At 45.0% G+C, this 15,021-nt stretch overlaps 1 protein-coding gene and 1 non-coding gene across 2 annotated transcripts in view; one reads left to right on the top strand and one right to left on the bottom strand.

Annotated features, from left to right (window-relative positions):
* The window catches only part of LOC126100684 (WSCD family member AAEL009094-like), a 125,342-nt gene that overhangs the window by 31,377 nt on the left and 78,944 nt on the right, over positions 1–15,021 (top strand). The window contains exon 4 of the mRNA XM_049911301.1: positions 6,458–6,656. Within this exon, the coding sequence (XP_049767258.1) occupies positions 6,458–6,656 (199 nt within the window). The remainder of the gene's footprint in view (positions 1–6,457; positions 6,657–15,021) is intronic.
* Positions 13,061–13,134, bottom strand: Trnaa-ugc (transfer RNA alanine (anticodon UGC)). Its single transcript has one exon. It is a non-coding gene; the product is annotated as a tRNA-Ala (tRNA).

The raw sequence follows: 15,021 nt of genomic DNA, 5'->3' as shown, positions 1-15,021 counted from the left end.
CTTACATGGAGAGCTACACACTACACAACATAACAGTACCGTGTCCTGCACTGGACGCACTACAGACGCGGCTGCCCGCAAAGATACTCCACAACTAAGCCAGCGATATAAAAGTACGCTTACACAGTCATTCCACCAGGAAGGAGGTACCCGACTCGTGTTGTCTGTAGTTCAGTCAAGCCTAGACGGTCAATACCGCTGTACGATCGGTTCCGCATTGTTACTTTGTGCCGGGAAGGGTCTCAACGAGGGAAGTGTCCAGGCGCCTTGGAGTGAAACAAAGCAATGCTGTTCGAACATGGAGAAGATACAAAGAGACAGCAACTGTCGATGACATGCCTCGCTCAGCCCGCCCACGTGCTGCTACTGCTACTACCGCTACCAACGGATTAAGGCTAGGAGGAACCCTGACAGCAATGCCAACATGTTGAATAATGCTTTTCGTGCAGCCACAGACGTCCATGGCGAGGTCCATATTTGCAACCACGACACCATGCAGCGCGGTAGAAATTGATCCAAAAACATGCCGAATGGACCGCTCAGGTTTGGCATCACGTTCTCTTCACCGATGAGTGTTGCATATGCCTTCAACCAGACAATCGTCGGAGACGTGTTTGGAGGCAACCCGGTCAAGCTGAACGCCTTAGACGCACTGCCCAGTTAGTGCAGCAAGGTGGAGGTTCCCTGCTGTTTTGGGGTGGCATTATGTGGGGGCGACGTACGCCGCTGGTGGTCATGGAAGGCGCCATAACGGCTGTACGATACGTGAATGCCATCCTCCGACCGACAGTGCAACCATATCAGCAGCGAGACATTCGTCTTCATGGACGACAATTCGCGACCCCATCGTGCACATCTTGTGAATGACTTCCTTGAGGATAACGACATCGCTCGACTAGAGTGGCCAGCATGTTCTCCAGACATGAATCCTATCTAAAATGCCTGTGATGGATTGAAAAGGGCTGTTTATGGACGACGTGACCCACCAACAACTCTGAGGAATCTACGCCGAATCGCCGTTGAGGAGTGGGACAATCAGTGGGTTGATGAATTTGTGGATGCCACGACGGATACAGGCACGCATCAGAGCAAGAGGACGTGCTACTGGGTGTTACAGGTAGCAGTGTGTTCAGCATTCTGGACCTCATCCACCTCTGAAGGTCTCGCTGTATGCTGCTACAGCATGCAATGTATAGTTTTCATGAGCAATAAAAAGGGCGGAAATGATGTTTATGTTGAGCTGTATTCCAATTTTCTGTACAGGTTCCGGAACGCTCGGAACCGAGGTGATGCAAAACTTATTTTGATGTGTGTATTTCTAAATAGAAATAGCTAGATTCAAATGAGCTGTCAAGAAGCAGTATAACTCTCATATTAAAACATGTATAATTAAATAATTTTCTTCTTATTATACAATACTCAAGATATACACAAATAAATTCAATTGTTAAAGGCAGAATTTTTCCTGTCTGTATGAAAGCATAATGGAAGTAATAACTGAGCAGAAATGGTTGTTAATAATGAACAACACAAACAAAACCATTGTGTATTAATGAAACAAAGGAACGAGCTGACTGTGTAAGTCGACCATTTCAACAAAATCGGGGCAATGACTATGAACTACTAATTGCTTTGAGATTTGTAGATTTCGAGAAACATTTTAAGTCAGTTTCATTAGGATCTTTACTTACAGTCGATGACAGATAAAGCATCAGTTCACTTTACTGAATATTATCTATAGCAATGGTACAGGTTTGTGCTCCTTGCTACTGAGTTTATTAAGCATTTATAAATTCTGTTGTACATGAAGATCAAAATTAACGTAGAAGTATGGGTGCAAGCTCGAAGTAATACGAGAATAATTTAAAGTGATCAAGCATAACTGAAATTATAAACAGTTCGTGCACTCCGTAGCAATTCATTTTGGTCTGTCAACTTACGTAGCTACATTCACGTTGAAAATTGACACATTGCAATTAGTAAATTGCAGGTATGCCCACTGAGAATATGTTGTGACTAGGATAAGGTTCTTGACTGAGTTCTCCGTGATTCACTGAGATTCCAGGCCGAAGTTGGCCCACACCACTGCGCACTGGCCAGTTGGCGCACAGAGGTGAGTGGTATCCGCGACCTCAGCGCCCTCCCTGTGGGCCACTGAGGCACCAGCTGGCCGTGGGATCGACGACAGTGGTGAGTTCGGGGCTCCGACTGCGTCTCTGACGACTTTTTTTCCCCCTACCTGCTTATTTTTTATGACCCACCGTCTAATCTCTTATGGTGGGTCGTATGTTGCCACTCGGCCGCTGTGACTGGGTCCGGGGTCCGGAGTGACTGAGAGTGACACCACACCGGCTCCCGCCCCCACTCACACCGTTGCCCGTGTCCCGCCACGTGGAGGCGGGCTCTATTTGTTTACATCCATTTGATGTCTTTTTTTATGCAGCATTAGAAAAACTTATAACTAATACAAAATCAAGTGAGATATTAATAAACAAAACGGAATTAAATATTTAGAAAGAAGCTAGGAAGAGAATTGAATAGAGAAGAGACAGGTATAATATTGCCCGTCACCTGGTTGTGGGCGGCGGCCCGGGTCTTGGAATGACCCTCAAGACGCTGGCCGTCGCTCACCACGCCTTTAACATCTACCATCCTAAAAACTAACTTAACCAGAAGAGATTAGGGTACGTTAAAGCTAGAAACTAAGACTAAGACCTCCATGTCCAGCCTGCTAAACAATTGAGAGGTAACTGATTTTGTGCTTGGCTCAAAGTTGCTAATGAAAGGGTACTTGTGCTAAAAGTAATAAAGGTACTGACGCTAACGGTTTGTGTTGAGCCTACAGGGCTCCTAGTAGAGTACAGCAGGCGCAAGCACCTCCCGGCCCCGCCGGCAACACGACCTGAACGGTGGTTTTCCCCGATCTACCATAGGTACCCGTCGGGTTGGGCTCAAAAGAGAGGGACCACAATTAAGATCCTTCCATCCAGACTGTGCGCTGCCTCTTAACGGAAGGCGTAGCTCCCTTGAAGAGGTACCTAGCTTTAAGCTCTTATAGACATGGAGGTGCTGTTAACTATTTACATATAAGGTGCAGTCTGTTTTTAGGATTGTGTGTGACTTGTGCACCTCTTGTTGGTTGTTCCACACTGTTCTTTGAAGTAGACTTGGCTGACACTATGGATCATTCGAGCTGGACGCTTCAATGTCTCTGTTGGTGCCCTGGTCTGTATCTGTTTCTTCTTCATCACTCGTGGTGCTAATCATATCTGTGTCCCCCTGGGCATCGTGACGTCTGTTTGGACCGACTTGCCTTCGGTAGGGTCTGTTGCGCTAGTATTCTATTTGTTGGATCTTCGAGATTTCCTCACTTAGTTCGTTGAGTTCAGTCCACCTTCCCGAGTCGCGTATTATGGCATGTAGTTCGTTCTGTGTGTTCTGGCTATTTATGTATACTGTGTGTCTTGTGTTCGTGCGTTGTCCGCAGAAGAAGACAGTATGTTTAGGGGAACCTTCTTCCCCGCATGTGTGCATCTATTAGTCTGCTGCAGACTCACGCGGTACAGGTGCGTGGGATAAGGGCCATGCCCTGTGATGGAATGTACCATACCGCGGCTGGGACCGATATGTTTTAGTTTTAGTCTTTCCCGGATGTCAGGGAAGAAGTTGTACACACGGCGGCCCTTATCGCTGTTGGCCCACTCGCTCTGCCAGGTATCCACTCGCCATGCCCTGAGTTGGCGTGTTGTCTCAGTCGGTACACCAGTGATCTGCCGAACCTGGTCTATTCTCCCCATCCTAAGCCAGTACATTGCTGCGCGATACCTGATGATGATATCTATGGGGAAGATTCCCATGACGACACATAGTACGTCATTTGATGTTGTGCTGAATGCCCCTGCTAGTCGAAGTAGAACACTTCTTTGCCCTCGACGTACAATGGTTCTGTTGGTTGAGAGATTTAACCTGTGGGCCCACGTACTGGCAGCAAAGCATAGTACTGACTCGAAGAGAGCGCAATGGTATGTTCGTGTCACTGACAGGGGTAGTCTGAATAATTCCGAATTTAGCATGGCCAGTTTGTGTAGTATCTTTTCTGCTTTGTGTGTGTGCATATACGCATGTGTTCGTGGAAGTTCACTCGTTCATCAATGTGTACTCCTAGATAGCGTGTGACTGCTAGTCTTTTTATGTTTGTGTCCCCGATTTTGACTATTGGGTTCCCGCGCAGGATACCCTTTAGCAATGTATAAGTTGTTTTGTTTCCTGCTATCTTTCATTTATTATCTGTGCACCATTGGGTTATTGTCGGAAGTGTTCCATTGGCTCTTTCTTCTAGCTGGGCACGGTTGTTTGCTGAAACTACGACGAGTAGATCATCAGCATAAGCGACAGCACCATCTGTCAGGATGTGCTCCTCTAGTAACTGTAGGAGCGGTTCTATAACTATGTCCCAGAAGAAGGGGCCGCAGATCGACCTTTGTGGACAGTCTTTTGTAATTCGTTTTATCACTTTCTGGTTGTCCATTTCCCAAACGACCGTTCTGTCTCTGCAGTAGTCCATGAAACTATTATACAGAGACTCCGGTACCTGCAGGTGTCTGAGCCTCTTGAACAAGGCCGGCCACCAGAGGTTGTCGTAGGCACCTGAGATGTCTATCATAATTGCAAGTGTGTATTTGGAGGGTGCGCTTGTAACCTCCTCCTCACTTATCGACCTTAATGACAGTGAAAAATTAAACCGCGTGTACCTAATGGAAATTTGGGAAAAGCAATCGTCACCGAAGTTAATCTGTCAGTAAAGAGGGAGGAAAGGGTTACTTCTAAATGAAAAGAAAAATGCAAATGAAACTGGTGGAAATTAATTTTGGAAAGGGGTACAGTTAATAAAGAAAGCAAATGTGCGGCCGTTACGTTAACAATTAACTAGCGGTAATTAGATATTTGAGATTTGGGGAAAATTACGGTCGGCAGTCCTATAGACAATTACTATAGTAACTGAAAAAGAAAGGTTATTGCATATATAATTAGCACTAGAAGCGTGGCAACTGAAGGTTGACACATGTAGTGTGAAAACTGAAAGTTTGTCAGAAGTAATAAATTTCGCTACACTCTGACTTAATTTAGCAAAAGAATTAACAAAACCGGAAAATCGAAAGTTAATTTAGTGACTGAAGTTAATAGTCAGCTTTGTTGCTGAAGCACATCGAAATTCAGTATAATACGGTTAGTCTTGGGCTATCTCAACAATCATTTCAAAAGCTACTTGAATCTACGCAATTTAGAAAAAATAGATTTAACTTTGAATTTGAATTAAATGATTCTGAACAATTAACAATAGTAAAATCTAGTACGTACCAAGCTGAGCTTGCAGTCACAGGTAAGCTAAAATACGGTAACAAAACTCGCACTCTTAATTTGTGCTTGTGTAATCTAAATATTGTAGCCAGCTATGAATACCGTAACTGAACTTTGAAATTAAAGCAGTGAAATCGAATGATGCTGGGGTTTGAATTTCAATGACACTCGGGTTCATTCCGGAAAAGGAAGGGACCCTGCTTGGTAACGCAATTGGGACAATGAGCAACAAACGTTCATGCTAAGTTGCTGTAATTTTGTGATGCAACAATTTTAAAAGTTTGAAAAGCTGAGGTCTGCCATACAGTTCTAAAACTTTACGTGCTTCCAGTCTTCCTTGTTGGTTGATTGAAGGTTTGAAGCCGTCGACCGAGGCGGTGGCGACAGTCACTCATTCTCGGCCGTCGCTGTTGCAGAAGCTGGATGTTGGCGCGCCTTCTTCTCGACGCGGTCACCAGACGAAACGGGCTCTTGATGTGCGCCAGCTAATGCTTCCCGTCCGCGACACCGTGTCAGAAACTATCATCGCAAGTCGAGCGCAATTAGATGCTGCCAAACCCCGAAAACGCGGCAACTCGCGGGAGCGTCACACAACACACCTGCTCCACTGCACCACCCCAGGCAGACTCCCCCTCTCTGCTCTGCCCGCGCTCCACGCGGCAGAGTTAACACTACCAAAGATCCTAAACACCTTGGTTCTCCACACGCCCTATCGATGTATTCGTTCGATAGCATAGTTTTCCCTAGGCCAGACCCAGCGAATAAATACGAATAATATTCACAAAACAAAGCAATTATACATCTACATAAATGCATATATATACAAATAGTAAAACAATTACAATATACAAAGACACAGAAATGTTATATCTTCAGGTAACAAAATATGGAAAAAATTTGCAGTGCAATAGATGGAAATAGGAGGATACGCATTTCCGGCGTTACACGCTGCTGGCAGTACCGCCTAGTGAACCGCACGTGCGCAGCTGCGACGCCCCCGGCAGACGCCGTGCCCGACGTTCAGCCGCGCCGCCTTTTGCAGGGCTTCGCACACAGCCTGCGAGGAGGCGTCGGCGTGCGGCACCTGGGCAGCATCGAGATGCCGTCGGGCGTGGGGGCGGGCGCCAGGGGGCAGGCCGGGGGCGGCGGCGTGGGCGGCGCGGGGCGGCGGGCGCGCAGCCGCCTCCACTGGTGCCGCCCCCTGCACTTCCTCAGCCCCCCGGGGCCCGTCGTGGCGCTCGTGTCGTTCCCCGGCAGCGGCAACACCTGGCTTCGTTACCTGCTGCAGCAGGCCACAGGTGAGCGAGCGCAGGGCAGCCACCTTCACGCGCTGCGTAACGTCGACTGCCGAGGCCTGCAAATCATTCCAGAGCTCTACCCGCCCTACCTCTTCCACTCGAAACAACGGCTGCAGACAGTCCCTTCCCCGCATAACTGCAATTATAGCGTCGTGATACAGTCTCTTACCCTCCACAATACAGTATCTTCCCCGCATATTAGTTGCTCTCCTATCACATCTGCATCACAGTGTCTTATTAGAAAATGCTGCCAGGAGCTCTTAGAACCAACACGCCCGTGGTATTCGACATTACACACATTACAAATATCTCACCAAGCTTCAGACAGTCTTTTTTGTTCCTTCTAATGTATTTGTAGGTAGTGGTGGTGGTTAGTGCTTAACGTCCCGTCGACAACGAGGTCATTAGAGACGGAGCGCAAGCTCGGGTTAGGGAAGGATTGGGAAGGAAATCGGCCGTGCCCTTTCAAAAGGAACCATCCCGGCATTTGCCTGAAACGATTTAGGGAAATCACGGAAAACCTAAATCAGGATCGCTGGAGACGGGGTTGAACCGTCGTCTTCCCGAATGCGAGTCCAGTGTGCTAACCACTGCGCCACCTCGCTCGGTAATGTATTTGTAAGTGTATTATTGTTTTAAATGTATTATTGTTTTCCCCAAAGGCTGCAGTGCAGTCTGAGGGTATGTGAACAACACATAAATAAAAAACAGAAAGAACAGTTAGGTGGAGGTTCTAACAACCCTACCACAACAAAGGTCAAAAATTAATTATGATTGTAGTGTTGCTCACGCTGCTAAATATTGCATTTTCGGGCAACAACAGAGTTATATTATGTGGCAGGTGTAATTAGAGCACAGTTAATAAAGTCATTTCATGAAATAATGGATAAACTAGGCACTCATCTTTTCGTGTTCCCCACGCTGGTCTCGTTGTGAACTGATGGCTCAATCGTCGAAAATCTAGGTAGTGATGATTCCAAGCTCGGATGCATAGAGGCCTAGGTGTTATTCTGCGATATTCAAAAGTTTTATAGATGTGTTTCATAAACCATTCTTGAAGATTAAACTTTTGCAAGTTAAGACAATGGTGATGTAAAAAAGTAATCAGCACTCCGAATTTAAGTTACACTTCTTTTTTATTACTTTTGTTGCAACATCACTTCACAATATAAAACATACTTGAAAATATATTCCTCACTGTTAAAGTTCGCATTTCATAAACTGGCTACAATTTGCGTCCTTTCAACATGGCGACCAAGACTTGACTCTCTAATAACTGCTCACGCGCCCAAAAATCAGAGTTAGAAGTACGTCAAAGATAATAGTGACAAAAGAAAGAATACACATACGAATAATATCATTGCAGTATAAACATATCGACGTATCAAAGTACCTCTACATTAATGAAATCAAATCTGAATGTTGTCACAGAAATATCTTAATTATTTTAGAGAAACACAGTAGAATGTTGCTCGTATCGAGAGGCTGAGGTGAGGTGCCGCAATGGTTACGTAATTCAAGTGCCATTACAAGGTTCATATGACTACCAAAGCTAGTCTCGTACCAGACTCGCCGTGTGAAAAACCCTCGAACGGAGGGGACACATGTGTCCCCAATCGACGACAAAGGGCCGAACGTCTCCACCGTCAATGACGACGAACCCCTTGAGTGCGAGCTCGCTACATGCCGTTGATGTTTACGACATTCGGCGCCCCACATATCGTCCGCCATGCAACCACAACACTGGCTGCTAATGGCAACCGAGGACGCGAGTGGAGATGTCAAATGGTGAGGGCATCCTGAGGCTACGTAGCGTAGTTGAGCTGCTTAGTCGGCGAATGACTCACAGCAGGGTTACAGTGCTAGTGGTGTTGACACAAAGCAGAGCAATGGCGACGATAAACAGCTGCCGAAGTTGAGATTTCGTCAGAAAGGAACCCAAGGAATTTCGCAGAGGGAAAGAAGTGGCAGAGGAAATGTTAGCGTTTGTGCACGATGAGACAGTGGAATGTGTGCGCTCGACTGTGCGGACAATGTACATCAGCACTACAATGATGACGATACGTGCATGATTGTCACCTACCATGTTAGACATATCAAATTGCGCGAGACATAGATTACAGCGATTTCAAGGGAAGCAGTAGATGGTTGCATATCTTCAAACAGTCCTACAGAATTCGAAGACCTAAGCTAACGCAGTTTTCAAACAAAGCGTCAAGTTGGCGATGCACAGCAAAGTGCGGAATCGGCCCGAAAATTTGTAGCTGAGATAAACAAACTTATTCCATCGTTCAGTAAGGTATTTGTTTGCAACTCCGACCAAAACAGGTTCAAAATGGTTCAAATGGCTCTGAGCACTATGGGACTTAACTTCTGAGGTCATCAGTCCCCTAGAACTTAGAACTACTTAAACCTAACTAACCTAAGGACATCACACACATCCATGCCCGAGGCAGGATTCGAACCTGCGACCGCAGCGGTCGCGCGGTTCCAGACTATAGCGCCTGGAACAGCTCGGCCACTGCGGCCGGCGACCAATCAGGATTTGAAGAGAAAATACGTATCAAAGAAATCCTGGAAATTAGAGGAACCAAGAGAGTTGTATCAAGATCAACTAACAAGAATGCCCTAAAGCATTCGTACACAATTGTGTCAACTGTTAATCTGGAGCCGGCCGCGGTGGTCTAGCGGTTCTGGCGCTGCAGTCTGGAACCGCGGGACTGCTACGGTCGCAGGTTCGAATCCTGCCTCGGGCATGGGTGTGTGTGATGTCCTTAGGTTAGTTAGGTTTAAGTAGTTCTAAGTTCTAGGGGACTTATGACCTAAGATGTTGAGTCCCATAGTGCTCAGAGTCATTTGAACCATTTTTTGTTAATCTGGATGGTAAATTGGCTGAAAAGTTATTATGCTGCGAGAAGTTGAGGGTGCTCTGCCCCCTGCGATTCTTGCAAGGGCAGTAGGGCATATTTACGTCACAGCAAGCAAGACTGGGAAAATGGGATGTTACAGAACTACGACTGTGGTATGAGCACCGCTTTTAGCCAATAGCTGGTCGAAATAACTTGCTTTTTTCTTGAGTCCTGGTCTGCGTATAAAAATCATATGACTTTCGAGCAAGCTATCCCTCCTGAAGAGTGCGTGATATCGCAGTTGATACCATCTGGAACCACTGAACGAATGTAGCCTCTGGATGTTTGTTTTTTACGTGCCTATAAAACGTATTATCGCATTATCTGAAACTTCACCTTAAAGGATAGCCAGTTTCACTGTAAGGTCCACGACAGAATGTTTCGCATTCGGTTGCATTCCATCACATCTCATTAGTTCTCATCACTCCGTTACATCAATATGATTTCATTTGCATTGTTGGAAATACCGTGTGGTTAGGTCCTCGTGGGGTAGACCGTTCGCCTGGTGCACGTCTTTCGAGTTGACGCCACTTCGACGACTTGCGCGTCGATGGGGATGAAGAGATTATGATCAGGACAACACAACATCCAGTCCCTGAGCGGAGAAAATCTCCGACCCAGCCGGGAATCGAACCCGGGCCGTTAAGTATGACATTCCGTCGCGCTAATCACTCAGTTACCAGGGGCGGAAATTTGCATTGTTGATGAGTGGATAGCTACCTGAACGTGTTGTTCGGTTTGTAACTCCCAACGAGTTCGCCTTCGATCTTTATGCCGTGAACCTTTGTGGTCACTCTGGCTCGTCATTTTTCATTCGATGTTTATGGTGCAAGTTAATTGTTTGTTTGGAACATTTCTTGAATATCGACGACATCCATTTTGTGAAGTAAAGACTGATCTCTGCACCTCCCGATCTCTCATTTTCTGTCGCCCTCCTGATGCACCTGGTGAGTCATTAGCAACTAACATTTTTCCTGTCGTAATTACTAACACAATACTTTCAAATCAGTCTTACTAAAGATTGACCTTGCGACCTCGTGAGGAATTAGTTTGTCACAGGCGAACGTTCCCACGTTTATGAGGATATCTGCCGTAACTGCGAAACGCCTTGCAGCCAGTGGATCGAAGACGGTCCCAGACAGCGTTGTACGGCTACCCGGCCACGCGAGTGTCAGCGTCTGATAGATGACGACGTTGTTGATGACGCTTTGGTCTTGACGAATGCTGCAGAAAGATATGAAATAATAAATATTCCCACAAGTATTAAAATGTGACAGTTCTGTAAACAAGTGGGCAGTTCTCTAAACAGCATGCACACACACACACACACACACACACACACACACACACACACACTACTCTACAGTATCAGTAGTTCATTCTTTCTAAAAATTTTGAAAAAAGTTGTAACGTGTGCGCGGACCACGATACCCTTTAAAGCCTCTACTATGGTAAGTTGACGGGCTTCTCCTTATGAGAAAGGATTTTCGTATATATGTTGACCGCGTGTACCTGAATGGAGGCAAATCAGACTTACACCCACTCTGTAATAACAATGATACGCCAAGCAAGTTCAAAATGCAACTACACGTCAGAACGGACAAAAAGCAACACAGAATATGCTACCAATTTGTTAATAATACGGTCGCCAGCCTAATTAGGCATTAACTGAGTTTCTTCCCTGTACAAGTTGATGTACGTTCAAGCAAAACAACACGTAGTAACACTGCATAATATAGTGAATTTTAGAACCAGAAAAATCTATTCAACTGATAATGTCACTTTCTGGACTGATATTGATAAACTATAAGTACATAACACTACACCATAATGTTTACCACAAAATTTCGTACTGTCTATTGATCTGATTAAAATCGGGCGTAGGTTACCCTAGAAATAGCACTTTCGAAACAGACACACAATGTCAATTTTGATAAAGATAAAACACTGATAAATTTTGGTTTTTAATATTGACTTTAACTTTGCTGGTCAAATCAGTTTAGAACACTTCAGAATTCAAATGAATAAAAAAAAGGGGGGGGACCCTGAAACTGTTATGATCACTGTACTAAAAAATTTGATTACTGAAATCATTATGTGCTCAAGATTTCCAATATATGAGTTACTACTCTTTTCATCTTATTTCCTGCTCATTTAAATACCATTATATCTGTCTCGAAATAATTAAACTTCATTACTAAATCGATATCAAAATTATCTTCCAACTCTGTCAGACCTTCATTATTCATCTATAAGTTCATTAACAAAACAGTTCTTTAAACATCATTCTATCATAGAATGCAGGTAATTATTATTAACACAAACTTTACTTCTTCCTTTTGGGACATTCGGATTGCACAACATTTGGAAAGGACCCTGTCTAGGTTAGTTGTGAGGATAATTAAATGATAGGACAGTTCTGGTAAAATTTAAGTTGTTATTGAAAAGTATGGAACAAAAGTAACACTGGTCCACACGGATACAGTACTAAAAGTTTCAACCTGTTCGTATCGATGCGGCGGTTGGCAGGCGGCGAGATGACGAGGCACAGAGCAAACATACAACCCCAGCAATGGCTCGTGACGTATCGGCACTTTACTTCTTCTTAGCGTCGCAATACTTTTCCATTTAGTGCCCATGGAATTTTGCCATGCTGTATAGGAGTTGGAGCGGCATACCCGAGGCTCAATGAAACCACGTCTTCCAGGAGAGCCTCCTCGATCCAGAACGTGTTGCTCAGACCAACGCCCACCTCCGACGACTACTACTGCTGAGCCCGTTATGCCGTGCAGCCTCCGTGTGCATTTTCCCGCGCTCGCCTGCCATCCACCTTTTACCGCTCCCTTACAGACAGGGTATTCACCCGAAGTTTTGCATTCTACATATCCTAATACATTGCCTACGTATGGACCAGACGCACAGTTATAATTTTAAACGTGTTACAACAGTTTCAACATTTGTTACCTTTCAATTCTATTACAATATTGCTTGACATTTGCCATAAACATTAATATTCACATTGAAATTTGTTTACAGTTTTCTTAACACAATGACATGAAACAAAAAGGAAATGAAATCAGTACATCGATTACACTAATTTATCGAAAAATCAGAAAAAAATTATTATATGTACAATAGTACAGCGTTGTTGTTGTTACAAAGTGATAAAGTAAAAAAGTCAACATCGTCATTTCACGATATTCCTTTTCTCCTCCTCCTCCTCCCCCTCCTTTTCTTGGAGCAGCGTTGACTGCACGCAGAATCTGGGGTCTGGGATCCACATCACCCGTGCTCCGCTCCCGTACAGCACAGTGATTGTGTGGCAGGAGTGTGTGTTTCCGTTTCTCTTCTGCATTACTTTGCCAGCCCACTACGATTTGTGTCACGTGTTGTCGACAAGCTCGTGACATTATCTTAAATGAAATAACAATGAAATCCTGACCATTAGCTGCTTAAAGGCGTTGATAAATATCAACGGGGACAGTTGAAAATGTGTGCCCCGAGTGGGACTCGAACCCGGGATCTTCTGCTTGCATGGCAGACGCTCTAGCCGACTGAGCCATCGAGGACACAGGGCACAGTGTGACTGCGGGGACTTATCTGTGGCACGCTCCCCATGAGACCCACACTTCCAACTCACTGTCCACACACTACACTTGTAGTGCCCCTGCCCACTATACTCATTACTTGCTGCAGTCAATCTACCGATTCCCGAAAGAGTTTGAGCAATGCTAGTGCATTCGCACTGAAGAAGATCATTGGCCGGTAAGCCTTATTATACCCATCTTCATATATTATCTTAAATGTGTCGGCCATATCTGTACGTGATATTAGATCTCAGGTACCTGCAATATGAAACCTGCTGTACACAGTACAGGTACTGAGTTCTGATTGAATAGAAGCGTTCTTTCGAAATACCATGATCCTAGTTTTTGCTGTTGGGATATACGATTTAAAAACGTAATATATTAAAAAAAATTATTTGATAATTGTTGGTTCCGAAATGTATTCCCAAACTGCGAATACGCTATTATACCAGCTCTGTTGTGTACATAGAGACACGAAAATTTGTACCGCGTCGGCTTAACGACTTGGGCAATCCGTTCACGCCTCACGGACCGATCGAAACTTCTGTATGTCTTTGTCTACATCCCATAGTGATATAGTCTGTGACGTACATAAGTTTGGATCGAGACGTGAGGCATGCGCGAATAGCCGAAGTGGTTAAGACGACGTCTAGCGACAAGTGGGAAATCCGGGTTCGAGTCCCAGCCCGGTACAGATTTTCGTGTCTCTATAGTACACCACAGAGCTGATGTAACATCGTTCTCGGAATTTGTGAGTACACTTCACTACTTAAAACGACTGTAGGTGGTCAGCATTTTCGGCACGCATCCGTGTCTGAAGGCCTCCTGCATCGAACTGTGCAGACACTGAGCGGGCTGAGTTATTACTTGTGCGTGAAAAACGGCCAGTACTCAGTGGTGCGTGCTGTCGTCCTGCGGACTCTCACGTCTAGTTGGTCGTATTTATGCCCGAGTACTCAGTCCTCAGAGTATGGTGCTTGGCACTCCTTTCCCGTTTGACAGAATTACAAGTCATCGACAAACCGCAAGGTATTTATTTCTTCTCCACGAACTTTAATTTCGTTTTCAGTTTCCTCATCTGTTTACCTCACTGGTTGTTCAGCGTACAGACTCAATAACGTCATGGAGAAGCTATACATCCCCCCCCCCCAACCTCCCTCTCAGTACCTTCTCAAGTACTGCTTCCATTTCACGCCCTTGGACTGTGACTGCAGTCCGGTTTCTTTCCGCTCCGTGTAACTACTACTAGTACCTTCAGAGTTTCGAAGCGTGTATTCAAATCAACATTGCCAAAAGCTTTGTCTACGCGTGGAAATGACATAAACGTAAGATTACCTTTCTTCAAGCTATCTTCTAAGATAGGTCTTAGAGTCAATGTGCCTCTTCCTACCTTTCTCCGGAACACAGTATGTTTTTACAAGCAAGGGCGCTACTCTGAAGAAGGTTTCTGCTCTCTCAGTTACGCTAAACAGCTGTTGTTTCTTCGTCGGTAGTACAATACTTACTTTATTACATTGATAATTGCCAAAGAAAACTGGTACCTACTTTTTAGCGTTAGTTTTCACCACGCTACACCACTAGTAGCTGTCGTGCTCTAATGCTTGCCGTTTAAGGTTACAGAATTTTTTAATCCTTGAAGTTAGATATATGGGTAACTTGTACGAGGGGTAATGATGTACGTGTTTAATTTTCTTTTGAAATGATAATTATTTCCAGTTCATTGTTTATATAAGATGGTAGTTTTCTCTCTTTGCTTCAGTCAGAGAGGAGAGGGGGTTTGTTCTCCAACGAGCTGCCGTTGAGGTCTTCACCGTAACTGTGGCCAGGGACACTTGCAGGGTACCACCAGCTGGGGCGGGGCACCTGGAG

This window comes from Schistocerca cancellata, chromosome 9 (assembly GCF_023864275.1).
Source record: "Schistocerca cancellata isolate TAMUIC-IGC-003103 chromosome 9, iqSchCanc2.1, whole genome shotgun sequence".
Classification (NCBI taxonomy): Eukaryota; Metazoa; Arthropoda; class Insecta; order Orthoptera; family Acrididae; genus Schistocerca; species Schistocerca cancellata.
The sequence above is the reverse complement of the archived record's forward strand: the minus strand, read 5'-3'. Positions and strand labels throughout refer to the sequence as shown.